This window comes from Labrus bergylta, chromosome 11 (genome assembly GCF_963930695.1).
Source record: "Labrus bergylta chromosome 11, fLabBer1.1, whole genome shotgun sequence".
Lineage (NCBI taxonomy): Eukaryota > Metazoa > Chordata > Actinopteri > Labriformes > Labridae > Labrus > Labrus bergylta.
In genome coordinates this window covers 22,015,330-22,040,195 of record NC_089205.1, presented here as the reverse complement: position 1 = coordinate 22,040,195, position 24,866 = coordinate 22,015,330, and the positions used below count along the sequence as shown (strand labels likewise).

Sequence of the window (24,866 nt, the reverse complement as noted above, 5' to 3'; positions counted from 1 at the left end):
GACTCAAGTGACTTCATTCATGTGGTCAGTAACACAACTTCATACAGTACGAATGCTACAGTTTTTCAGAGTCTGCTTTATGTGTAAATGGGTAACTGTTTTCTGAAATGTTCCATGGATCAATTTTATAGTGATAATATGTCACAGTTGTGTAAAACAAAAACACATACTTAAAAGGACCAATGATGATTTTCAAATGACAATAATGACATTTGAAAAATGGTTTTGGTGATTTCAAGGGCTTTTCAAGAAGCCCCATGATGGATAAATCAATGCAAAGGTGATAAGTGTGAGTAGGGGATTGATTCTATCAAAAAGTGACAAAGCCTACATTCATCCGGTATAAGAATGGCGTGTCGATGTCAGTGTTAAACTGAGTGCAAACAAACAGCTCTACATATAAGTGCGGTTCCTGCCCGTGGAACGCACAGGTTTTTTATAATTAATATTAATATATCGCCATTAACAACAACATCAACAGCTGTTCTTGAGAGTCCTTATCAGCATGAAAACCATCCTAAATATCGTCATCATCAAAATCATCATCATCAATATCATGAAATGTGTAGGTGTTCATGAAAGAGCTGGGTCTTTAGCTTTTTTCTTAAAGGTGCAAATGGACTCAAATGGAGCTTGGCAGTTCGTTCCACCATTGGGGGGGCGACAGAGTAGAAGGGTCTAGCTAGATACTTGGGGCCTTTCATTGGCAGAGCGTAGTGGGCGGCAGGGAATGTAGACCTGGATGAGAAAGTTTATGTGGAGCAGTATTTGTCGATTTTTTAATAAGCGAGCAGCAGAGTTTTGAATTTGATGCGAGCAGGTACTGGGAGCTGAACAGAAGAGTGTCGTGTTGTTTCAGGTAGGTTAAATTGAATGTTAGCTGGTCATCAATAATGACACCTAGGTTCAGGGCAGACTTTGTGGGCAAGAGTTTGATTGTACCAAGCTGGATGTTGATCTGTAGTTGCATAGAGGGACTGGCTGGTATTACCACTTGGCATATGATGCAGTATTTTCAAGTACTTACCTGCTTCCTGCTGAGAGGGATGGGGTTTTCAAACAGGCTCCAGATGACAGCTTCAGCACAGCTAGGTGTGGTGAGGGAGCCGTAATAGCGATAGTACTTAGTCATATCAATCTGAGGATGAATGAACATATCCAGCGACACGCCCCCTAGTGTTGTGCTGTTGCCTGGTTTCAAAAAAATATTAACAAGACAATAAGAAATCTATTAATAAGCAATTAATTAAATTTCACATTGACCACTTAATTCTTCAAATCAGTTTATATTTTGATTTTCAGTATCTATCTCCTCATAATTGATCAGTGTTGCACTTTATCTTTATCCCATATTTTGGAAAATCAGACTAGTAGGTCATAAAAAAGTGACTTACTGGATCGGGTGATATATTTCAGAGCATTTACAAGGGGATCGAATATCTTATTAGCAAACTCAGACTCCTGTAATCAAAGATAAAAATGTTCAAAACACTAAAAAATATGACATGTCATTTTTGTTCAAGTTGGACAACAGACTTAAGAAGATGTAGTTAAAAGAATTGCTATTGCTTAAACGGCACCAGGCTTTATATCACAAACTGGGAATAGGACAGAAGAGTCATTGTACATTTTATGCAGTAAAATACATTTCGTGTAAAAAGCTACTTTGTTCAAGATTTGTCGCTCTGTAATTTTTGATCAAAGAAGAAAAATGGCACTTGTTAATTGTTTTTCTCAATCTGACGCTGATACTGCCTTTCTTTAAAACGATGGTGAATAATGCTTACAATGGTTCTTTGTTAAACTCTTTTTAGTACCTCAAGGCATAATTCTAGGACCATTGTATTTTTTACGTTTTTTTTTTAAAGAAATGCAGGTTGTTATTGATGCATTTCTGTACAAATTAATTATATTATATTATAACATCATTCTTATAAATTTTCTCTCCCTTCTTTTTGTCACAAGTGGTTTATCCTGCTTTTTTCTCACAGTCATGACAAAACTTTAAAATGTGCAAACATCTGTAGCAAATTGGTCAAGTGTAACAAAAAAATGCATATGAACTTTGGATTCTGACCTCTTACATGACATGTTTGCAATCATGGAACGTTTAGCTTTCTGTATGAAGAATGCTGCTCGGGAACAATACATATCCAGTTGTAAAGAATAACCTTCAGGTTTTACCAAACAATAACTAAATAAATAAGAATTATATGTGGCACATTACCTCTAGCATATTAAAGTGATCCACTAATTAATATTACAGGTAAACAAATCAAATTACCTGAAAGAAAAACCCAAGAACAGCGACACCTGTGGGGTCTCTTAAAGCCTGGGATACAGAGCTGTACTCTTCTTTTATGTGGACAATATGCATCTGTAGATATAACGAGAAATAAAAATGTTTAAAAACTTTTTTTCAATATAATGCAAACACAATTGTCTTAATGACATTCGCTCTTTATTGAAACATGTCCTTATATTTCATACCTCCATTGAAAACTGTTCTCCATCAATCGTGTGTTCAGACCCCGGACCTCCATCATTGCCCCAATGCAGGTGAACTTGAAGTGCTTTGTATGGTACAGCCAGGTTCCCTCCTTTAATCTTAATTCTGGAGGGTAAATCCAGGTGAACTACAAAATATTTAACTCTTTCAAAATTCAGCAAAGAAAATACTACTACTATTACCTCAGTAGTTCAGCTCAAGTTAATCCATTAATAAGATAAACTTCTTGTTCAAACCACACTTACCTGTGTGTCCGTTGTTTATGAGGCGACCATGAAAAGCTTCTTGATAGCCAATGAAGTGAAAAGGAGTGAGTTGTCCATCAGGCAGCACTTTCCTTGTTACAATATTAACCGGAGATTGATGTCTCCCGCTGCAGTGGCGTGAAACTGCTCCCCATACATCTGGACCTGTTAAGGCAGGAGAATGAAAAAGTAACTCCAGTACTTAATTGTTCATATTTCATTTTAATTGTCAATGTCAGGGGCTTTTCTTGAGGTTTACCGGTGCACTTGTGACTGCACACATCTTCAGACTGGTAGCACCAATCTATAAAATCAAATTAGAATACGTTATTTAACTAAAAACAGCAAGAAGAAAAACAAGCCCCCAAACCCCTTTTCCATAATTTGACCAAAATCTTATATTTTGAAACTGACTCATGCTGTCTACACAAACAGATATTCATTCTGTGGAGAACATACCTGACCCTGTGATTATCTTGATGGGAGAGGCAAACAAGAGAAAAACAAATGTAAGCCACATTGTTAAAGAACTGTGTCTATCCCGGTCTGCATGCATTGAACCTTTCTGAAAATGCAACTGAGTTCAACCAGCCTGTTATAACACAGGTAAGACCACCAATGACAACGCCCACATGGCCTGCTTTGTTTTATGACTCCTGATTTCAGTGACCACTGATACACAGCAGACACTGCTGAAACCTGGACTCCACAAGATAATGAAGGACCCTTACTTACTTTGTGAAGTGTGAGAAGTCAATGATTCAATTAAAATTTAACAGTAAATCTCTACATGATAAGACATGGTACCCTTATGTATATTCTTTTCTTGAAGACTTCTGGAAAGCACAGTGACGGCTCATTTCTGTTGACCCTTGAAAAACAACGGACGTTTTTTTCTTTTGGAAATAATTAGCCTTTTCAACTTTAGACATGAAATGACAGTAGTTTAGATGTAGAGCATCCATCACAAAGGCTTGATGTTGAAATTATCAAGCTGGTTGACCTGTGGTGAATCATTCTCTGTCCATCATGTTTTATGAATTTTATATGTAATTTAAGTTTGAAATAAACAATTAATTTTTTCAGGATACGTTAATGAGTAGTTATTTTATGTTAAATTACAACAGGAAATGTCATTGCGCTATGAAGGTATGATAGGATAAGACGTGATATTAGGACTACTTTATTCATCCATAGCGGCAAAGATGAACAAAAATTGTTCTAAGTAAAAGGTGAAAACAATATTTATACATCCCAAAATGAAATAGGGAGAAATAGCACAATAAAATAAAAAACAGAACTGTAGAAGAAAGAAGGAGCAAAGTACAAATGATGCAAGAATGAAAGTTCAGGGTTTGTGGCGCACCATGACATAATGACGTGTGCAGAAAAAAAAAAAAAAAGCAGGTTGTAAGGTAGGCCCCGTCATTTTATGTGGTCTGAATGAAACAATATGACTGAATTTTACAGGCTCCCTCTCTCTCTCTCTCTCTTTTAGGAATGAGTATTAATTTGATTGACTGCTTTGGGCAAAGAGAAGTGAATTTCAACAAATATAACAAGGTGCATTAAAATAATTGACATAGGCCTACCTAACCTTTAAACGCAACAATATGTAGGAATTCAGTTTGGTGCACTTTGGCTCCAGCCAAAGGTCTCTTAGTGCAACTGCACAGTGGTAGAACTGTAAAGTCCCCATGAAATGTTAAATACAGTTTCCTGGTTTGATCTTGTTGGCTTTTTGGGCTTATAAGGCACCAATATGAATGTCAGTCCCTTCTGTCGCCAGCTAAAAACTCCTCACAGGAGCTTATAAGAAAGAATAAATGTTTGTCTTGTTGAACTTTCACCAGCGGGGGGCAGTATTATCTGCTTCAGAGGTGTTTCAGAAGAGTTGCACTCCCATTCTTCCAAATATAGATTATATTTAATATACAGACGACAAAAAGATTCGCCTGACTTTATCAGCCTCATGTGCCACTGAGTATCCTCCCCTCCGTGGGAATAACCCGGAATAAACCAAAACAGGGCTCCACCTCCTTCATATCCATGAGGCGGAGCTGCAGCCTCCACCTTGCTGTGTTCACGAGCATCTGACTGCAAAAGCTCGTGCTCGGCTCTACTGCTAACCTCGCTGCCCCTCTTATGAAACTGTGAAGAGTTTCGTGTTTCTTTCAGGTAACAGGTGTACCGGTTGTCATGGACCGCTGGAGGGGCAGAGTGGCTCTGGTGACCGGAGCCTCGGTGGGGATTGGTGCCGCTATAGCCAAGGAGCTGGTCCGCCAGGGCATGAAGGTGGTGGGCTGTGCCAGGGACATCGAAAAACTACAGGTTTGTTTTGGACTTTATACTTAATTCAAGCAGCTCACTTCAGGTAAAATGTGGAACAGCATGGGACACTGTCAGTAAAGGGTCTCTGTGAATGTTGTTGTTTAGCTGAGAGAGAGAGAGTCGATGGTGCGTTTGAGTGATGTCGGGGACTGCAGCAGCGTGAGAACAAAACAAATAAATGATATCTGTAAGAGCACCGGGAATTTACAGTTTGTGTGTAATAATTAATGTTCAAACTCCTCGAGGATAAATCAGGACTCTCCTTGCTGTTTGCTATTTCCTGCTGACGAGTTACAGTGACAGGGGCTGGTAGCCTCAAACAAATTTGTCCCTGAAGCAAACCAAAAGTCTCCCTGTGCTTCCTGTCCACAGCCTTATCCAGGTTACAGGGGAAGGGTTGGCACAACTCATTTTTGTTGTTTATGTTTCTCCTTATCATTGGCTTAATCCCAAGACATGTCAAAACAAGAAACTGCCTCTTCCTGTTTTTCCAAGTAAAAAATACAAATCCCTTAAAGTAATCTCTCTTCTTTCTCAAACCGTGCTGTTTACTAACTAACTTTTAAGTCAGAAACTAAAGACCTACCAATGGGTTTTTATGAGATAATACATCACCCATCAGTCAGTCATTTATAACAGAGAGGGACCTTCGGGTTTAATTCCTTTGGGATAAATAAAGTGGTATCTTATCTAAAGGACAACCTCCCCTGATCCATCAAGGTAATAAAAGTTAATGAAATAAAACACAAGATCTGCACAGAAAACTGTATAATTTGTTAACCCCCTGAGAGTATACATTTAACTTATTGAAAGTAAAACCTTCTTCACGGAGTAAATCATAAAACTGATATGTGTGACCTCTTGTTTTTCGTTCTGAATTCAGAAACTGGCAGCTGAGTGTCAAAGTGCCGGACACAGCGGCGTTTTTGTGCCTTACAAGTGTGACTTGAGCAACGAGGAGGAGATTGTGTCCATGTTCTCTGCCATCAAATCTCAGCACAAAGGTGTGGACGTGTGCATTAACAACGCAGGCGTTGCTCATCCAGACCCTCTGTTAACCGGCAAAACCAGCGGCTGGAAGAACATGCTGGATGTAAGAGCTTAGTGCTTCTATTTAAACATCATTTATAAAACTGTTGAATGTATGTGATTGGGAAACGATACTTAGGTCTCTAACACAAGTGGTTGTACATGACACACAATATAAACCTGATTTAGTCCAGTTATGATATGCATTTGGAATACACTGTGCAATTAATTGCCATCAAAAAAATCTTCCAACTGCAATTGTGACCCCACAGAAAACATTGCACACATCTTTTTGTCCCTTAGGCTAAGGGATTGAATTTGTTAATCTCAATTTAAAGGTCACATTTTTGCAAAATACACTTCACCATGTTTTTGTAACACTCATATGAGCCCCTGGGCTGTCCACAAACCCCCCAATTATGAGAAAAGTCCATCCTCTCTATCTTGTGCCTGCTCCACTTTTTAGAAAACGTCTGCTTAAACAGGACAGATGAAGTTCGCAGATTTTCCCTTCATGACATCACAAAGGGCAGTAACCCCTCCCCCAAGTGGGCAACAATCCCACAACTAGGTGTTTGTTCTGCACTCTTGAGTCTGCCTTCTCACTGTAAACAATATGGGGAATAGGGAATAGAGCGAGGGGGCCCAAGCCAAGCCCTTACTGGAGGGGCGTGATCAGACACAGCTCATTTGCATTTAAAGCTACACACACATAAACAGCCTGTTCTGAGCAGTGCTGAAAAAAGGCATGATAAAATACAGGATCAGAGTGGATTTTTGGCAAGAAACTTCAAGACTTATTTAAATTGGTTGAAACGAGGATAATTTGTAACCTTTAATAATTTCATACATAACCAATACTGTTTAACATTAGCTGATATCTGAAAAGAAAATTAAGATTTAAAAATAAAAATATATACAAATGATTCTAGACAAAATATCTGATATAATTTTGAATAATACACAAAAAGGCTTTTAAGAGAGAACAGGGAGATTCTGTTTGCACCAAAGAACTGGTGTGACACTTTTTCACAGACAGATTAAAAACGATTACATATTTATCCCACGTTTTAATCTCTAGACTTTTTCGTAAAATTTTCCGATCTTTTCCTGCAGGTGAATGTTCTTGGATTGTGTGTTTGCACACGTGAAGCATATCAGTCAATGAAAGAAAGAAATGTGGATGACGGACACATCATCAACATAAACAGGTATACACTTTTATTCATTCATCATGTAAGGTTATTGAACATGTTCAAGTTTGACTGAGAGATTTGCAGTTGACTTCTAAAAAGAGACAACTTACAAAGATTCTGTCCAGAATGTGGAACGACCCCTCAAAGTATAATCACTTTGTTAGTCGTTGATTGACAACTTGTTACAGTTTTATTCCTAATAGAGTTTTGCGGGATTGAATTGTTTGCACAACTTATTATTCAATCAATCAGTCAATTAGCACATGGGACTGTTATAATCAATACATGTGTTTTAGCTAAATGGCTGTGCTGATCTGGTTTATGTAAATATGTGTAAATATTCTTTTGTTTCAGCATGAGCGGACATCGTGTGGTTCAAAATCCTGACTCGCATTTCTACAGCTCCACCAAGTACGCTGTGACGGCCCTGACGGAGGGTTTGAGACAGGAGCTGCGTGAGGCGAAGACCCACATCAGAGCCACAGTAAGACTTCAGCACTGTTCATCTCAAGTATCACCCAACATGTTCAACACTGCATTGTTCAATAAAAACATGTTTATGATGAACCCTTTTTTTTTTTTTTTTTTGCAGTGCATTTCTCCCGGTCTTGTGGAGACCGAATTTTTTCAACGGCTCTACAGTGACAATCCTGAAAAAGCTGCTGCTCCTCTCTCTACACTAAAGGTGAACACATTCTTCCTCCCTTCTTAGAATATTGCTCATAACATTACATGCATATTTTATCACTCTGCACTATTCTCTTACAGCCGTTGGAAGCCATTGACATTGCAAACTCAGTCACATATGTCCTGAGTGCCCCCCCACATGTGCAGGTGTGTGGTTTTCCTCCTCACGTTATTTTAATGTGGTGCTCTATTACAGTGGCTTATTACATGTTTCAACCGTTGTTGCTCCTTTGCTGTTGCATTATCAGTAATTTACCCATCATGAGATAACCTACATCTATTGTTTTTTTTCTCAGATTGGAGACATCTGGATGCGACCTGTGGAGCAGGTATCATAGTAGTGCAACATGTCACGGCTGACAAATTCTAAATCTGACCGATTTTCTACATCTGTGAACTTAATCTCTGGCTTTGTATTGTCATTTTGCACTAACAGAATAAAAAGTCTCATTTGAATATGAATCTGTTGCTCTTGATCCTTGATTCGATCTTGTCTGCTCGATGTTGGGAACTTCACTAGAAGTAGGGAAATGGAAATATGATTAAAAAGGGTAGATCACAAGAAACTTTCCTTTAGTGTCCACTAAATGTCACTGAAATAGCTTTTAGATGACACATCATGGCACAATCACATACTAAGAAAAAAAACGATGCATGGGTAAAGTGTGTAAAGGTAGGCAGCTAGACCTCCCAGTTATTTTGTTTGGTCTGAATTAAACAATTTGACATATTTATTACAATCTTTTTTTTCAGTTCATCCATCCGTTTCCTTCTGCTTATCTGAGGTTGGGTCACAATGGCAACAGGTGCACTTGGATTCTTCCATTATTGACTGTTTAATATACAGACAGTCAAAAGATTCTCCTGACTTCATCAGCTTCATGTGCCACTAAATACCTTCAATGAGAATAAACCAAAACAGGGTCCCACCTCCTTATTATGCCAATGAGGTAGAGCTGCAGCGTCCACCCTGCTGTGTTTATCAACACCTGACTGCAGACTCTCGCGCTCGGCTCTACTTCTAATCTCGCTGCTCCCTTTATGAAACTGTGAAGTGTTTCGTGTTTCTTTCAGGTAACAGGTGTACCGGTTGTGATTGAGTGGCTCTGGTGACCGGAGCTTCCACAAGAAGTTTGGATGAGCCAGTGATCAAAAACCACCTGAAGGAGGCCACCAGTCAACACAAAATGCAAGTAAGTGTCAAGGTGTTTTTCAGAAAATATTTTTACAGTATCCAAAAATACTAATAGTTTAATGTGAATGAAAAAAACCTCAAATGTCTGTCAATAACAAATACTTTTCTGAGGTGAAGAAGAGCCACAGGTCTTATCCTGGGGAAATGTATCAACTATAACTAGAAATAGAAACTAATAATATTTATACATCTTTCTTGTATCTTACTGTTACCAACTGAATTGAATGTGTATGTGAAGTGAAAATATGAGTGAATGAAAAGAATAAATCACGCAGATACTGTCCTGCATTGTCCAGTAGATGTCACTGAAGTGGCTCATGGATACCTTTCAGGGTACCCTGTGTATCTCTTTCATAATGGGCGCAGATGATCTAGAGGTTAGCGTTCCTATAAAATAAAGGCTAAAAGCCCAAAAATAAAATCTTTCAAAACAACTTAGTACTTTGGGGTTTATGATTCACATAGGGACCCTTCTTAGGCATCTGGGGGAAAAAATAAAAATAAAAGAAATTACATTTTACCAAAGACACAATTTAATTTCAATGCAGAAAATTTCAATTTCTGAGAATTTCAATGCCAGGTCTTAACATGAAAACTCAGTCAATGAGAGTGAATCATCATCTGGTCATCTGCTTTCTAATATGACTATTTATTTACTTGAAGATGAGTGAAGGGATCAGTGTGTTTTATGCATCAGTGATATCTTTTCAACACAAACTTTACCAAGTCAAAACCAGATCTATTGTCTTCATCACAAAACAACATGGTGTGATATGATGATGGTTAGGTAATCGGTGCTCGGCTTCTCTGCTCTGGTCTTTTCTTTTCCACCTTTAAGAACATCTCATTTCTTGGCCTCTCCATTTACACTTTGGTTATTTGGTGCCAGGCTTTCTGTATCCTATCATTTTAACTTTAGGAAGAGTTAACAAGGTTGTTCGATCTATACAGGATAAAATAAAAAAACAATATTTCAAGCACCACATTAAAGTCCCTCCTTCTTCATTGTCTCTACAGTCTACTTTAAAAGAGCAGTTCAACTTTTGTTCCACACTGTCAAATTACACCATGACAAGACAAGATGACAAATAAAGAAGATGGCAGACTGTTAACAGATAATGTTAACACATTTATTTTTAGCTATGCTAGCAACATTGCTCCTTGGTCTAGAATGAATAGCTTTAAGACAGCTCGCCAAACTATATGGTGCAAAGGCCTCTAAGGTTCAGGCTAGTTGTCATAACTTTTGTGATCCCTTAAATTCATAATAGGATGCACCATCAGGTCAAACATTTTTAACTCATCAAATACTTTTATGACCAGAAAATTAATCCAATCAGCCTCCGCTGTACATTTAGTGCCTATCAGCTAGGATAATGTTAGCATGCTAACAAGCTGAACTTAGATTCTGAACATGGCAAACACGTCAGCTAATTAATCTTAGCACTGTTACATTGCCATTGTGTTGACATTTAAAGACACTATTAGCATTTTGCACAAAGAGGACCAATCTATGGCTCTACAATCGTTTATTTCCATGGTTCAGTGTTCCCGAGCAGCCTTTTGTTTGAAACCACAACATCATGCTGTTTAACACTTTGGTTTTTGCACATAAACAAACGAGATCTAATGGGTTGATTAGAGAGCTTAAGATATTTTTTTAAGTGGATTTTGTTAATTTTGAATAAGCCTAGCTAGCTGTTACCACCTGTTTCCAGTCATCGGGTTAAGCTAAGAGGAATGTATGTGTTCTCTACATCCCAAAGCCCAATATCCTCTTAAAACGACACACTATTAAACCCATCAGTGCTTTCAACATTCTTAGCAATGTTGTTTCCTTTTGTCAAATGTTGTACCTGTCCAGCTACAGCTAACAGCAAACCCATGTTACACTTTGAGACCTATACAACCAGACAGAGCCCCTAACAAGGATGGACAAGGTTTTAGTGAGTACAAGACCACAGAGGTGGTCCTGGTGAAATACAAACTGTCGTCTCCTTCTGCGGTCCTGCCTGCAGAAAGCTGCTCAGTTTCCAGTCCAGTGTACTCAATGCCAAGGTTAGCCGGGTAGCCAACCACCATCTACTGTCTTTCTGATGTAAATGAACATCCTTTTACACAAAGCCTTCATTGGAATTGCTGGCAAAGCACTTGGCACACAACCTCTTATGGCTTTACACGCCAGACTCCTCCTCACACCCAAACAGAAAATGTGTGTCAGAGAATTTGGTTAGTTTTAGCCATCGTCACCTGACAGAAATAAAATGAAAATTAGAAAGAAAGAAAGAAAATACATATTATACGTAGACAAAATTAGCAGATCGGCAGATGTATGGCTTCCTTTGCTAGTTCTATTTCATGAATAAAGTTCTAGGAGGACCATGATTGTCTTCTTCCTATGAGCCATCTTGCTTCTTATTCCAGAAACAAAAGCAGAAGCCCAGCATTCCTTCTCCTCATCCATCAGTGCCACACCAGCCAATTAAACTACTTCAGGTTAGTTTCTTTAAATCAATAGATTTGCTGCTGTGTTGGTGAACATAATGGGATATTGAATTCTATTCCTAATAGGATGCCACAGACCGTGATGTCTTCTCATTATCACACATACTATAGATCATGTTTACCTGTGTGTGTGTGTGTGAGTATGCGTACCTACATAAGAGAGGTCTTCGGCACCGTTACACACTCACAAACAGGGGTCTGGCCAGCAAACGGGTCATTTTTTAGGTCACCATAAGGTAATGCTATAAATCTTACTAAAATCATGTCAAAACCACTCTGGTGAGGTTTTACAATTTTTGCTTAGAGGGAACCTGCAGATGTGTGAGTGTGTTTCTGCTTTAGGTCACTTAAATGCTGATTTGGGCAGACCAAAGTAGCATAAGCTACATAGATACATGCATTATGTTTTCTTTTCTTATGTTAGATGTTAATGTTAGTATTTAGGTAAGCATTAGTGGGTCAAATAAAAAACAAAATCATTTTTGATTAAGATAATATTCTCTGTCAAGTAATTAAAGGTCTTCTTATTCTTATTTATTATTTTGTTGATATTTCTCATGAAGAACTTCAGTTGTGATCTGTAAGCTGAAGTTCCCTGAGTTCACAGTCTTGCAATGTAATGGAAAATTCCTGCCACTTTCTTCCCTCCCTGTGAGAAAATGGTCTTATCACACATCCAACTGTGTTAGTCGCTCTGCAGTTTCAGCTCATGATCGTATCTGAATGCCAAGCTCCTTTGAATGCTTGGGTGTCCTCCAAAAAGTTTGGGAACTTGAGCTGCAGCATGAAAGTCTTCATTGTTGCACAGTTCCCATTGTTTGCAAGCTCTGCACAAGATTATCAGATGTTCTTCACCATGACTGAAGAATCTTTCCTGGACGTAGCAAAATAAATATTACATGTGCCTGATGTGATGAAGAGCTAATTCGGACATCCACATCTTTTCCACCTCATCCAGATTAACTCGCTCTTATGCAATCATGTGAGAATCAGCTGACCAGGAGCCTTTCAGCCTCTGCACTGGGTTTTACAACCAACCCTTGAGGGTCAAAGGTGAAAGAAATGTGCAAAGTGATCGCCTAATCTGTGCAGAGAATGTGACCCTGCTTTAAACCACACAGGGGGAAACTATAAGGCCAAAGCCTGAGTCCACTTCAAACAAAAGAACACCTGTGCATACACTAGCAGAATTTCCTTGGCATGATTTACGAACACAGTTTGAAGGTTAAGGTTCACAAAAAAATGAAAACAGGTTAAGCAGGTTATCTTTAAGCCACTGAACTTCCGCCTCATGATTAATTACAAGGAATTAAAGTCTGAGATAACAATGAAATGTGATATGTTTGTGAATGATCTAATTCATCTATCAACACATCTATGATAGCTAGTAACAGAGTAAAGTATTGACATCACTCTTTTTTCGATGGTACAATTTAAACTAGTTCCAATGGTAGTTCACAGGGTTAAACATCTAGCTCAGTCCAAAATGACCAACATCTACCCAGCACGCCCTCTTAAGCTTTACACATCGGATTTAATTTATTTAGCACGGACAAAAACCAAAGTGCAAAATGGTCGTTGTTTCACTTTCGAGGCTTCACATTTAGAATGGAGGACAAAAGTGGATATATTTCGAACTCTCAGCAAGAAAATCAAGAAGCGTAATTCCAAATCTACCTTTCTTTAAAAAAAAAAAGTGATGTCTTGATTATTAACAGTACAAACAGAGGCTCTATACATTCAAAATCATTCGCAAATTTTATTTTAGACATGCAGTTTATGGTATTACAAAACGTGATTCTCACATCAAAATTAAATATGATTTATGCCCATTTCTGTGATATAGATTACACTGTAAATAATTTGACAAGTCATATATTGCAAGCTTATGTGATCGACAAGAGTTAGCTTAAACAACTAAGTTTGTTTAGCCTGCGGAGCTAGCACCTCATGGCTCAATGTTGACGAACAGACATTGCTGCTTTTCTGCTCTTCTTCTTGATGAATTGTGCTTGTGCTCTTTCAATAGATAACTGGAGTGGACTCATAACAGGAGTTGCTAAGGTTGTCTTGGAGGGTCTTCCAGATGGCTGCAGGTAGGGCTCTGCACTAGTGGTGGCTTTGGATGGCGTGGTTGTAAATGTCATTGGTGTTTGCTCAGTTTGTTTAAGGATAGACATGCCATCGCTAAGAAAAGACCGCAAAGCTTTCTTTCTCTGCTTTCTCTGCTGTCTCAATGTCTGCTTGTGTGTTTTTGTAATGACAGAAGGGGCCGCTGTGATAGCAAAAAGCCTCCATTCATGGTAAGTCTCTGTTACCTCTTTGGGCCTGTTAATTACTGCAGTGGTTGCAAGGATGTCCAGAGCATTGCCTGTCCCTAGAGGTGGAAGAACAGCAAGCAAATTGTCTGAGCTGTTGTGAAAAAATGGGTTTTCACTTGATAGAGGTAATACCGTTTTCCTCCTCCTGCTTTTTAGTCCTCTTCCTTTTGATTTTTGTCTTTTCAAAACACTGCCTTGTACACTCATCTTGCCACCATAAATGTCCAGCCTGTGTGAAACCTGCTGCTCTGTCGTGGGCAGCAATGACATGGTTGGAGCCCCGGTAAGAGGGATCACTTTCAGATTGTCCGTAGAGAAATTCTCATGGGTCACAATGGGAGAAGCCGGGCTGACTTTCCTTCCTTTTTTTCTCCCCTCTCTGTGTCCTCTCTCCTTTGACCTGTTTCTTTTTACTTTGGGGATAACAATGGGAGTCGTGGCAGTGCTGGAGACAGGTCGCTTCTCAGTGTCACTCCCAGTGCTTTGTTGTTGGAGCATTGATGGTGGGGCTATGGTGATGGTGGAGGGGGCAGAATTGGTTCTTAAGTTGTCTGTTGTGTTAGTTACATGCTTCTCAGGGGAAGGAATTTTCTTGCCCTTTTTGCGCCTCCCTTTCCAAAGCCTTCTGGTTTTGGCTTTCTGTGGAATAATTGTTGTGGTGCTCGTAGAAAAGGTGATTTGATCTGAGGACTCGGTAAGCGCTTCAGTGTCTGAATCTACGAGTTTCTTCTGGACTGTTGGAGGTGTTGAATTGGAAACAGTCTCCTTATCTATTGCTGGTTCATCTTTCATGACTTCATTGGACGGCTCTTCTTTTTCTCCCAGCTCATATTCCCCATCACCCGCTCTCTTAGTGTTTCTACTTGACTGGTCGTGTTTCTGTGCCTCACTGAGGAAGTTACTCATAGCTATGGTGTCTTCTGCTTTGTTGCCAGAGGTGGCTACTGCAGCTCCTTCGTCTATTTTAACACCTGTCTCTGTTTTCTGCTTTCTCTTCCTTCCCTTCCCTTTTCCTTTCTGCTTCTTGGTCTTCTTCTTCTTCTTCTTCCCTGTGTTCTTCCTCTTCTTCTTCTCTGAGCTTTGCGTCTCTGCTTTATCAGACTCGGTGGTGGAGCTTTGAGAGGTGGAGACGGTAGCGAGGACCTTGATGAAGTCCTCAGCGGCGGTGACAACGTTTCTGAGTGAAGGCTCTTCAGGGCCTGACATCGCAGACTGGGTTGTACTCTCGAGTTTCTCTTCTTCAGGGCTTTTCTTGGACTCTACACTCTTGGGAGGAGCTAGTGTCAACTCATCGATGACGTCAATACCCCCAAAGTCATATGGCACCGCCTCTTCCAAAACAGCAATGGGAAACTTCTGGTATCGTTTACACCTATGAGAGAGCGAGAGGTTGGGTTTGAGCGGTGGTTTCAGAAAGTAGTACAGCTCAATATGTTGCAAATCTACTTATAAGTTTAACCCAGGAGTCCACTGATACTCACATGCCATACCAGTGCCGCTCAGCACACTGCTCTTCAAAGGCAAACTCAAAACAAGGCACACCAATGACATTAAAGAACGCCTGACCAACGACCCTGGAAGACGTGTCGTTGACTCTCCTCAGACAAGTTTTTAACCTACAGAGAGAGAAAGAGACATCAAATATTCAGCCTCATTTGAATTCACTCTTTCAGGCTATGGAAACATTTATATGTATATACTGTAGGATATAATGCTTTAGCAACTACCCAGCTGCCATTCAATCCAAATTTATTAGACCTTAAGTTGTATTAGGCCTTTTTGACCAGCAGCTCTGGAAACACGCCTGCCTTCATTTGTCTCAAAAGCTTAAGTATCTCTCCTAGAAGCTGAGCAGAACAGTCATTCATCTGGCAGCAAAAATCTCAAAAGGAGAACCCATGACTACATCTTTAAAAGTGATCCCAAAATAAAATGGGATAGACTTTAAAGCTGCAGCTTGCTGCAACATTTTTTATTCACAGAACGATTCAAGAGAAGTGTCTTTAAAGAATTCTAACTGTTGGGAATATTATTAAAAAGTGAATTATGCCTTTAAACCTCCTGAAACTGATGGCCAATGCAAAATGTAATTCTTTATGAGTTACTAACTAAACAGCTATTCATTCAACATAATGCCAGTAAATGTAATGTGAGTATGCAAGCTCTGACATTTTCTAAAATTCTGTTCACTTTTAGAAAAGAAAAGCAGTTTCTGTGCTCACGCATTATCACAGTCGCAATGACAGATAGAGTGCCACTTGAAGTTGGTGTAGCCATATTTGGAGGAGAAGGCGTGGATGACATGCGGGCAGTGGTCATGGATACGGCAGCAGCTATCGGTCTCTGCAAACTCTCCTGCAACACGACCAGAAACCGGTTTATCATTTTATTATTATAAATCCATTTTATTATCATTATTTTATCTGCTTTTAAATATTAACATTATTTAACCTACCCAATTGGTCGTAATTATCAGCCATGTTTCCAGCTCCACACCACAGCGTCCCCGGATAAGTAAAGCCTCTCTTGGATCTCTTTAAAACCTGGTCCTGCAGCGCAGAGTCATCGCTTTCATCCTTTTCAATTCTTCCCCCGCACTCCGACTTTTCTTTAAACTCCTTGCACATCATTTTGGCTTCCTCCATGCGTGCAAAACGCGCATCCATTCCCTGCCCGGCTCTCTGTTCTTTCAGTCCCATTCTACACTCGTGCATGAACGATTTCACCTGAACCTGGTTCACTATAACGGAGCAGTTCATTAGCCTCCCGGCGGGGCTCACGAATGAGCGCACCGCCTCAGCTCCATCTGACACCTGGTAGAGGAAATTCTCCCGCACGGTTGACATTTTTGCGCAAAAGGTGCCATTGAGCATGGAGAACATTACTTTGCTCTCCTTCTCTGCATCCAAAGCGAGGCTCAGAAAGTCTCCCCTGACAAAGTTTCTGTCCAGATAAGACAGAAAGACAAAGAAGACGGACCACATGATGCGGCGAGTGGCACTTTCAGCACCACGCGTAACGGAGACAGCTCCTCGCGGTTTTCCGGCGCTCTCTAGCAGCCCTCCCACTTTTAAGGCGACGCACAAGTGGTGTGATTATTAATACGGTAAATGGCAAAGCTGGGAGGAGTTATCCGAATTAACCTCTCCAGATTTCCAGCCTGGTCACACAATCATGATGTCTCAGCATTTGCAGAATTGGAGCAAAGTGGGTTAATTGTGGGTTAAGTGGGTGTGTAGCGCGTGAAACTCCTGCTCCTTTCACTGCGAGCAGAGAGATGAACGTAAGTTACCTCCCAACCCCCCTCAGCTCAGCCCTCCGGAAAGTGGAGATTTACTTTGGGAACACGCATAGAGGAGGTTCCTGCTCGCCCCGCTTTCCATGGAAACAAGCATGGGGTGATTATGCCAACCCAGGAGATTGGACATCTTTCAAATACCACAAAACGGGCGGTGAATTGGTGATGACCTAAATCACAATGTAGGGACACAACTCTTTCATTGTGGAATGTGGAGAAAGGTTGGCGCTGTCACACGCGAACCTCCCTGACTGAAGTGCGAACTGATTCACAGAAAAAGCCCCTCACTCACGACCATGAGCAGCTTCCATGGACTATCTATGAGCTAAACCTACCTCCTCCAAACAGCCTCATGGTGATGTTGCCTTTTAACACACCCTCTCACCTAGCTGAGTATAAAACAACCCTGGTTTGTTTTGAGTATTTTATCTTTAGTAGACTATATGATATATCTATATCTGATCCATAAAAAAATAAATCACCGTCAGTCTAATGTAATTATGAAGGTCTAATTTCTCATCATGGGAATAAATTAAGACAAAATATGCTTGGATCAATAAACTTAAATCACATTATGTTGCCTCTGGATGAAACTAGATTAGGCTATTTCTAGGCATTTTAAGTATTTTCTTAGAATTTTAATAAATATGTGTGGACCTTTGTGATTGTTTGACAGGTTCTGTGTCTGGCCTGTAGGACATGTGATCCTTTTATACTGGATGCATGCATGACACAAACAGTACAACATTTTCATTACTTAATATTTGAGCAGTTGAAATATTGCTTCACGTTATGTAATTTCAGTCAGGAAAGTGAGTAGTGGGTGATTGATTTGTGGATCCCTGAGCTACTAAGTATTTTAGTCACAGTGAAATGACATGTGAGTTAAGAAAAGGATGGACAGCATACTGTATATTCCTCTGCATCGGTTAATCAGGGACTTGCAGGAAGAAAAGAAAAAGCTCTTGTCAGGTTGGGTTTCAAATCTGCCCAGAGTGTAGTCACATGGTTGGTCTTACAGGGAGCTCGAGAGGCGGAGGTCCAACCTACTCAAGGCACTGAAATCCGATTGTTGGAAGGCGGGGAGAAGTGATGTAAAATCACCAGAGGCAACATTCGACCAAAGAAAAAAAAAAGTTTCTCATGAATTATCGTGGTCACTGCAGGAGGGGCTGAAATGAGGGGAATAATCCTGCTGACCACAGGAAAGCTTTGGAGTCGGCTAAAACACGTACAGTGAAACAGAAAGGTGACTCATGATTAAACACCACGATGGGTAAGGCTCCTTTCATGAACTCACTTCTCCAGAAAGGCCAGCTGCAAGAATAGGACATGTTGTTGTCAGTGTTTAGAGTGAGCACTTCATATCTAGGAGGAAGTCAGCTAAATGTTATTCCTAGAGGGGCCACTTGAGGCAGGCTCCATAAATCAGTCAATTCATACAAAGACACATTAAAAGGCCCAACTTTGCAGAAGAATGTGCAGCATATTATGGGGAGTGGCTGCTAACTCATTGCTGGATTGAACCTCTTGGCCTTATGGGGAATTTTCCATGCAAATATCAGACAATGATGTGAAGCAGTGCTTCCCAGCTTTGAAGCTTGAATCCCCCTTACTTATTTTTGAAATAGGAGGCGCTCCCCCAGGTCCCACAAGAGAAAAGTGATACATTTCAGTCAAATTGACATACTGTACATTTAAATTGATTTCATTACCTGAATTACAAGTGTGGCTGACAAAGTAGCCTGCTATTCCTGAGTAGTTTTATCTACTGACCTTTGAATAAACTAGTCATTTTGTTATAATTGAGAACTGAACCCCAGGTTGGGAACCAATGGCATAAATTGTCATGTTCTACTGATGTATGAATGTGCTGTGGTATAGTATCTTATCTTATCTTGTCTTGTCTTATCTCAAGATAAGAAGAAGATATTCTTTATTAACCTATGATAGGAAATTACTTTTACACTCTTTTGTTGAGACATGCTACACACACGTAGGCTGAAATACAAACAGATGCGCAAACAGCATTGTATGGACATGCACAAATGGAGAGATGTAAGAGTGAGGGGCTGCACATAAAAGAGCATCCAAGCAGTTGGGGGTTTAGTGCCTTGCTTAAGGGCACCCCAGCAGTGCTTGGGAAGTGAAATGGCACCTTTCCAGCAAACAGCCCAATTCCAATATGCGGTACCCAACCCAACTCTCTACAGACTGAGCTACTGCCACCCAGTGAGCTAATTAGCTCATTAAGAGTCATACATTCATTTATGTTTCCCAGTCTGTGCAGGGGCATCAGTGTTGTCGACCCAAAGAGAAGACAGAGAAGATGGTGGCCATCTCTGGTTAGCAATACCACCACAAAAAGAACACCACTGGGTTGGAAAGATGATTACTAACTTGCTCAGTGTTTAAACAGCTAGCTGAAGAACGAAGTGGAGCGTTTAGCCCTGGAAATAGATAACAGGAAAGTAAAGGCCTTACATTCACCATGACTCCAAATGAAAGAGTATTTGCTCATAACGGCTGAATGTGTAAATGAGCATCTTTTTAATAACAGCTAACAATACATGTATATCTTTTTCATTTTATTTAAGCTCTTAATGTGTTCTCAGGTTTAAATATTTCTCTGTAAGTCATTTAAACACCTCAAAATCCATCATTATAGGCTTATACAGCTATCAGTAAGATATGTGTGTAACAAATGGTTTTCTCATAAACATGGTTACTATGACGACATTTTACAAAACAGCAGGTAAGGGTTCAAGTGTTACACAGCACTTGAGGTCATTTGGTTTGAGGTACACAAAACCTAACTGTGGGAAAATACAGTTTCAGTTTACAAAAAGGTTGACACTCAGCTTGAACCCTGTTGCACACATTTTGGATGAAACTAAATATTGTTTAATTTAATAATTGTAATAACATTCCAGTCTGAGAACAAGAACAAAGTAAAAGGATTGGATTATGATTGCAACCCGAACTTGTTTAGACTCCTTCTGTAAAGACAAAGACCTGAAGACCTCGGATATGTCCAGCGTGTAGAGCAACAGCCTGAGGAGTTCACCAGGGGAAAAATGAACATTTCAGAGATTCATCAGTTCAGTGTGACCCCAGCCTCGTGTAAATGAAAACTATATGAATATTATCTAGTGACTATGTTCTTGATTTGTTTAGGTTCAGAATCTGCACCACGTTGCTCTGTGACAAAACCATTTACTGTCTGACAATTTTTCCTGTGTAGTTTCCAACAAAATCACGTATTCACATGTTGGTTCTGCTCTTTAGTTTTCCTCTAAGGAAGGGTACCCTACTAGAATGCAAGGAATTCGTCTTCTTTTTCTTCCTAAGTAATTAGTATATTTGGCAGCATTAACATGCCCCAAAACTCACCAAACTTGTGCAAAAAATGTGACATTATAAGTGTCTTTGTAGGACTTTGATAAAATGGCTCCATATTGCATCATTGACATTTTTAACAAGGGGTCCCATAGAGGTTAATGTATGAAACTTGATTTAATATTTACCTTGACTCCTCAGGACAGGAACAAGGTGATTTAAATACTGAGCTTTAGTTGAAAGATATTAGGTCATGGCATTAATTTCTCCAAATTTCACATACATGATAAGCAGGGGTCGAAATGGGGTTGGAACTAGTAATCTATTTCAATGCTAGTCAGGCATTCATGATCAACAGAAATCAAACAGCTTCAATATCTCTCCAGATAATTAGATTTTGTCAGTCATCAGTCATGTTTGGCACCATCTAGTGATCATTTTCCAAAAGGTTCCAAAAATGTCAACGTATCCCTGAAATATGAGATAAATATTCACAAAAATTGAATCAAACATTTCTGACAATTCACAAAAAATCTAAAAAGAAAATCCTCCAGTTTCAAAAAACTTCCATGAAAATTTGTAAAATTTAAAGAAAGTTTTTGCAAAAATACTCCAGAATATCCATAAAATACACAATGTTTTCAATGAAATCCCTAGAAATTTCATAGATATGTCCAAAAAATCCCATGAAATGTTTCGACAAAAAATCCACAGATTTCTAGAAGTTTCCTAAATATTTTAATGAGTTATATGAAAATCTCCATCAAAGTTTCAGAAAGTTTGACTAGTTTGCACAAAAAATGTACAAAGAAATTCACTTAAATTCCCACACAAGTTGCCAAAATTTTCCTGACCAATTTGGAAAATTCTCCAGAATGTTCATGCAAATTTCCCAAAATTTGACTAATTATAAAACTGTAACAGATTACTTGTTTTGCTTTTTAAAGTAAAGTCATCTCAATCATTGCAAAGGACTATTATTAACACCCCACCCACCATCCACCCCTCCTGAACCCGATACTGGTGTCTCTAATTCTTATTCACAGTCCAGAACATTCACTGCAGCCTCTCCCTCTAACAGTGCAGGCAAGTGTTTGTTTCTAAATGGACGTGTTGGACCTTCCTGTAGACAGGCACAAAGGATGGTATCTGTCGCTGATGGCACCAAACATAAAAGGACCAACATTTGCCTGGCTGGACCCATCCAGACTCTACTTCAACTCCACGGTGAGATGGGAAATAAGATGATTTGATGTTACTTTAAAAGTTGTAATACTGTTTCAACTGTCTTCCCTCTCATGTTATTTTGAATAAACCCCATTTAACTGCAGAAATACACTTAAATGTGTGTATTTTGTACTACTTTGTTGGTTTACTGTCTTGCACTTGATCCAGGCTCTTGCAGACTGTGTCAAAGACCTCACCAATCCTTTTCTCAAAGACACCATTGACCTGGTTGCTGGGATAGATGCAATGGGATTCATTCTTGGTAAGAAACCATTTGATTTCAAGGAAGATTAAAAGTAAATTAAAAGAAAGAGCACTCTGTGTCTGACACCAATCTTATTTTAAGAGGTATCTGCCAGTGCAGGCAGGAAACCTAACCCCTCTGGCAAAGATACTAAATTTAGATATTTGCTCCTCTACACCTCGCTACATGACAATACATACAACTGAGTTATCCATAGGCTGAGAATGTCTGAGCTGTCATAATGTTACATTCTGATATGTTTTCTTTGTTTTTTTGTTCGCAGGGGCGTCTGTTGCAACCGTCCTTGGAAAAGGTTTTCTGGCCGTGCGCAAAGCAGGACACCTGTGTGTTGCAACGGAAACCCAAAACTACACTGATTACACAGGCAAAGAAAAGACAATGGAAATAAGACTGGATGCACTAAAACCAGGTTAATCTTTCTTTGCTTTCTACCCTTTAACAATGTCAAGTTTTTTCTCTTGAAAGGATCATTGTTTACACCGCTGACTATGTTTGGGCTGTGAGAGCTACAGCTTCAAATTAAAGAAGAGATCACACCTACACGATGAGGCCTTAATATTCAATATTTTATTTAGATTAATTTAGATTGAAGCAAAGCCTTGGTTGCTTATGTTATCGAGTAGGGTTAAAAGTCTTCCCTAAATGAATGTGTAAAACTTGGTGGGCACATGAAAAGGTTTGTTGCACAGCTTTTTTTAAATGACAGAAAAGCATCATTTGAAGGGTAAAGGGAGACTTAAACAGTAACAACATCTGACTCAGAGTTAAACCACAGGTCTCCTCAGCTTCATGTTTATTTCCTGCAGCACAACACCCTCTAGTGTGAGCCAGTAGATGTTGCACGTTGGTTTTGTGGCTTCGTCACTTGACATCATTCCAGATATTCTAGATATTCTCATATAATCAACTGAAACACTTTGTTTGATCCACAGATACTGCATACTGTACAGTAGGTTATTATCCTCCATTTCTAAAAATCGAAGTTATAAGAAATATGTTTTTGTAGCCTTATTGTTTTTCATGACAGGGTGATCTCTCAACGTTTCATAAGCTCTATTATGAAGTTTCATTAAAGAAGTGGAAAGAATTAGTCAAAGTTTAAGATTGAATCTTGATAATTTGGAAATATTTATATATTTTAACTTTATGAAAGCAGAGAACGGCCATGTTTATAGTTTTATTTATTGAAATAAAACGTTTATTATTTCATGTAATCATACATGTACACCATAACATTTTATGTTTGTGTATTTATCTGTGGTTTGTTTTGTAATTTGAACAACATAAAGTTCAACAAACTGCACTTTTTCTTTATAGCTGATTAAAGCTTTTATTCATTTCTGTCCCCCATATAGAAACAATGTGTATTGTTTTTAATTGCCTGTCTTTGTTTACCATGTAAGTGCTCTAATAAAGACTAATGTATTATATAACATCAGATATTAGAGGGTGACATGTCTCCTCTGTGCAGGTACCAGGGTGTTGTTAGTGGACCAATGGGTAGAGACTGGAGGCACGATGAAGGCTGCGATCCAGCTGGTGGAGAAGCTGGGAGCCACTGTTGTAGGTCAGTCAAGATTCAAGCTGCGTAAAAGTGTAACACCATTATTTTAACATTTTCCTGTCAATCTCACACACCGTGTTACCTGCAGGTGTTGCAGCTGTGGCCATCGAGAACACAGAAGGAGGGAAGTGGATTAAAGACAATTACAGATTCTCTCACTGCATCCCCGACGAGCTGCAGAGCCAAATTGACAGGAAGAGACTCGATTCCTTCAGTAGCTTTGGAAATTGAAAAAACAAAAACAAAAAACAAAAAACAAGATTGCCCTGTATTCCTGTAGAGGAGAAAACAGCATGTATTATTTTCATATAGAAGCACAAGAAATAGTTGTATGCGTTTTCTAGAAACAAAAACAATTATTGCCAATTTATAAGAACCTCTCAAACTGAAGCCCTCATATTTATGCAAACTTTATATTTTTTTATTGCCTTTTTTTTTTAACAAACTCACTCAGCCACTGACAGTCACCATCATGTCTTTGTACTTTTTACATTAAAATGAGCTCCATAGAGACAGGGCTTCATACAAACACTGTCTTTTCCTCTGATAACACAGAAGCAGGAGAGAGCAGACCGTCAGGTATTTTCACTCAATTCAACAATAAGTGTTGCATAAGAATCCCAAAGCTCACCTTTACATCTCACTAAATATCATGTGTTATCCACCATTCCCTTTAAACTGGTTTCATCATCATCATTTGATTCCTTTAAGTAGTGAGCCTGATGCAAACATCAGCGTAACCTGCTCTCAGTGTTTGTTCAGCACACACTGGGAATGTTTTACAACTCTAATGCGACCTCAACATGTCGGTCAATTAAAAACCACGATTTACATACTACACTGTTCAGCTTTCATTTTTCCAGTTAAACCTGCACCGCTTAACATTTCATTGATTGTTGAATTCATTAAGAAGGCTGGTGCTGCTCAAACGCCCCCCGACTACAAATCTTGTTTCCAAGACTTTAAAAAAGTGTTTGTAATAAAATCGAAATGTCCCTACAGGCCGCCCTCCAGTCCCGTGGTATTTTAAGTGTGTAATTTTATTTTTTCCTACATAAAGGCATGAATTCAATAATTAAAATAAAGTTTAATAACCCCCCCTCCCCCCAACTTTTTTTTAAGGCAAAACAAGCAATACTGGGATTACAAATTAAA

The 24,866-nt window shown here is 39.2% G+C and overlaps 4 protein-coding genes across 4 annotated transcripts in view; 2 read left to right on the top strand and 2 right to left on the bottom strand.

Moving 5' to 3' along the window:
• The window catches only part of ca4b (carbonic anhydrase IV b), a 4,248-nt gene extending 916 nt beyond the window's left edge, over positions 1 to 3,332 (bottom strand). Inside the window, exons 1-7 of the mRNA XM_029280618.2 lie at positions 3,214 to 3,332; positions 3,014 to 3,058; positions 2,755 to 2,919; positions 2,491 to 2,636; positions 2,285 to 2,377; positions 1,395 to 1,461; positions 1,028 to 1,191 (exon numbers count right to left, since the gene is read on the bottom strand). Of these exons, the coding sequence (XP_029136451.2) occupies positions 1,028 to 1,191; positions 1,395 to 1,461; positions 2,285 to 2,377; positions 2,491 to 2,636; positions 2,755 to 2,919; positions 3,014 to 3,058; positions 3,214 to 3,310 (777 nt within the window). The 5' untranslated portion in view covers positions 3,311 to 3,332. The remainder of the gene's footprint in view (positions 1 to 1,027; positions 1,192 to 1,394; positions 1,462 to 2,284; positions 2,378 to 2,490; positions 2,637 to 2,754; positions 2,920 to 3,013; positions 3,059 to 3,213) is intronic.
• Positions 3,333 to 4,808: 1,476 nt separating this feature from the next.
• On the top strand, positions 4,809 to 8,459 carry LOC109996780 (dehydrogenase/reductase SDR family member 11). Its single transcript, XM_020651068.3, has 7 exons — positions 4,809 to 5,085; positions 5,969 to 6,178; positions 7,231 to 7,325; positions 7,665 to 7,794; positions 7,903 to 7,995; positions 8,079 to 8,144; positions 8,294 to 8,459. The coding sequence occupies exons 1-7, from the start codon at positions 4,954 to 4,956 to the stop codon at positions 8,333 to 8,335; spliced, it is 768 nt and encodes a 255-aa protein (XP_020506724.2). The 5' UTR covers positions 4,809 to 4,953; the 3' UTR covers positions 8,336 to 8,459.
• Positions 8,460 to 14,032: 5,573 nt separating this feature from the next.
• Positions 14,033 to 17,202, bottom strand: proca1 (protein interacting with cyclin A1). Its single transcript, XM_065960539.1, has 5 exons — positions 16,474 to 17,202; positions 16,241 to 16,373; positions 15,500 to 15,634; positions 14,220 to 15,390; positions 14,033 to 14,074 (listed from the first exon to the last, which is right to left on the bottom strand). Exons 1-5 carry the CDS (start codon positions 17,000 to 17,002, stop codon positions 14,033 to 14,035), a joined length of 2,010 nt encoding a protein of 669 aa, XP_065816611.1. The 5' UTR covers positions 17,003 to 17,202.
• A 4,490-nt stretch (positions 17,203 to 21,692) lies between these two features.
• Positions 21,693 to 23,970, top strand: zgc:174895. Its single transcript, XM_020651069.3, has 5 exons — positions 21,693 to 21,882; positions 22,051 to 22,144; positions 22,410 to 22,556; positions 23,619 to 23,714; positions 23,800 to 23,970. The coding sequence occupies exons 1-5, from the start codon at positions 21,760 to 21,762 to the stop codon at positions 23,940 to 23,942; spliced, it is 603 nt and encodes a 200-aa protein (XP_020506725.1). The 5' UTR covers positions 21,693 to 21,759; the 3' UTR covers positions 23,943 to 23,970.
• Positions 23,971 to 24,866: the final 896 nt, after the last annotated feature.

Coding starts and splice junctions, on each gene's coding strand:
- LOC109996780 (XM_020651068.3), top strand. CDS start 4,954: ATGGACCGCTGGAGGGGCAGAGTGGCTCTGGTGACCGGAGCCTCGGTG. Junction 5,086..5,968: donor GGGACATCGAAAAACTACAG/GTTTGTTTTGGA, acceptor TTCTGAATTCAG/AAACTGGCAGCTGAGTGTCA. Junction 6,179..7,230: donor GCTGGAAGAACATGCTGGAT/GTAAGAGCTTAG, acceptor CTTTTCCTGCAG/GTGAATGTTCTTGGATTGTG.
- proca1 (XM_065960539.1), bottom strand. CDS start 17,002: ATGTGGTCCGTCTTCTTTGTCTTTCTGTCTTATCTGGACAGAAACTTT. Junction 15,635..16,240: donor CATTGCGACTGTGATAATGC/GTGAGCACAGAA, acceptor CTCTCTCTGTAG/GTTAAAAACTTGTCTGAGGA. Junction 14,075..14,219: donor TTTATGGTGGCAAGATGAGT/GTACAAGGCAGT, acceptor TTCCACCTCTAG/GGACAGGCAATGCTCTGGAC.
- zgc:174895 (XM_020651069.3), top strand. CDS start 21,760: ATGGACGTGTTGGACCTTCCTGTAGACAGGCACAAAGGATGGTATCTG. Junction 22,145..22,409: donor TGCAATGGGATTCATTCTTG/GTAAGAAACCAT, acceptor TTTTGTTCGCAG/GGGCGTCTGTTGCAACCGTC. Junction 22,557..23,618: donor ACTGGATGCACTAAAACCAG/GTTAATCTTTCT, acceptor TCCTCTGTGCAG/GTACCAGGGTGTTGTTAGTG.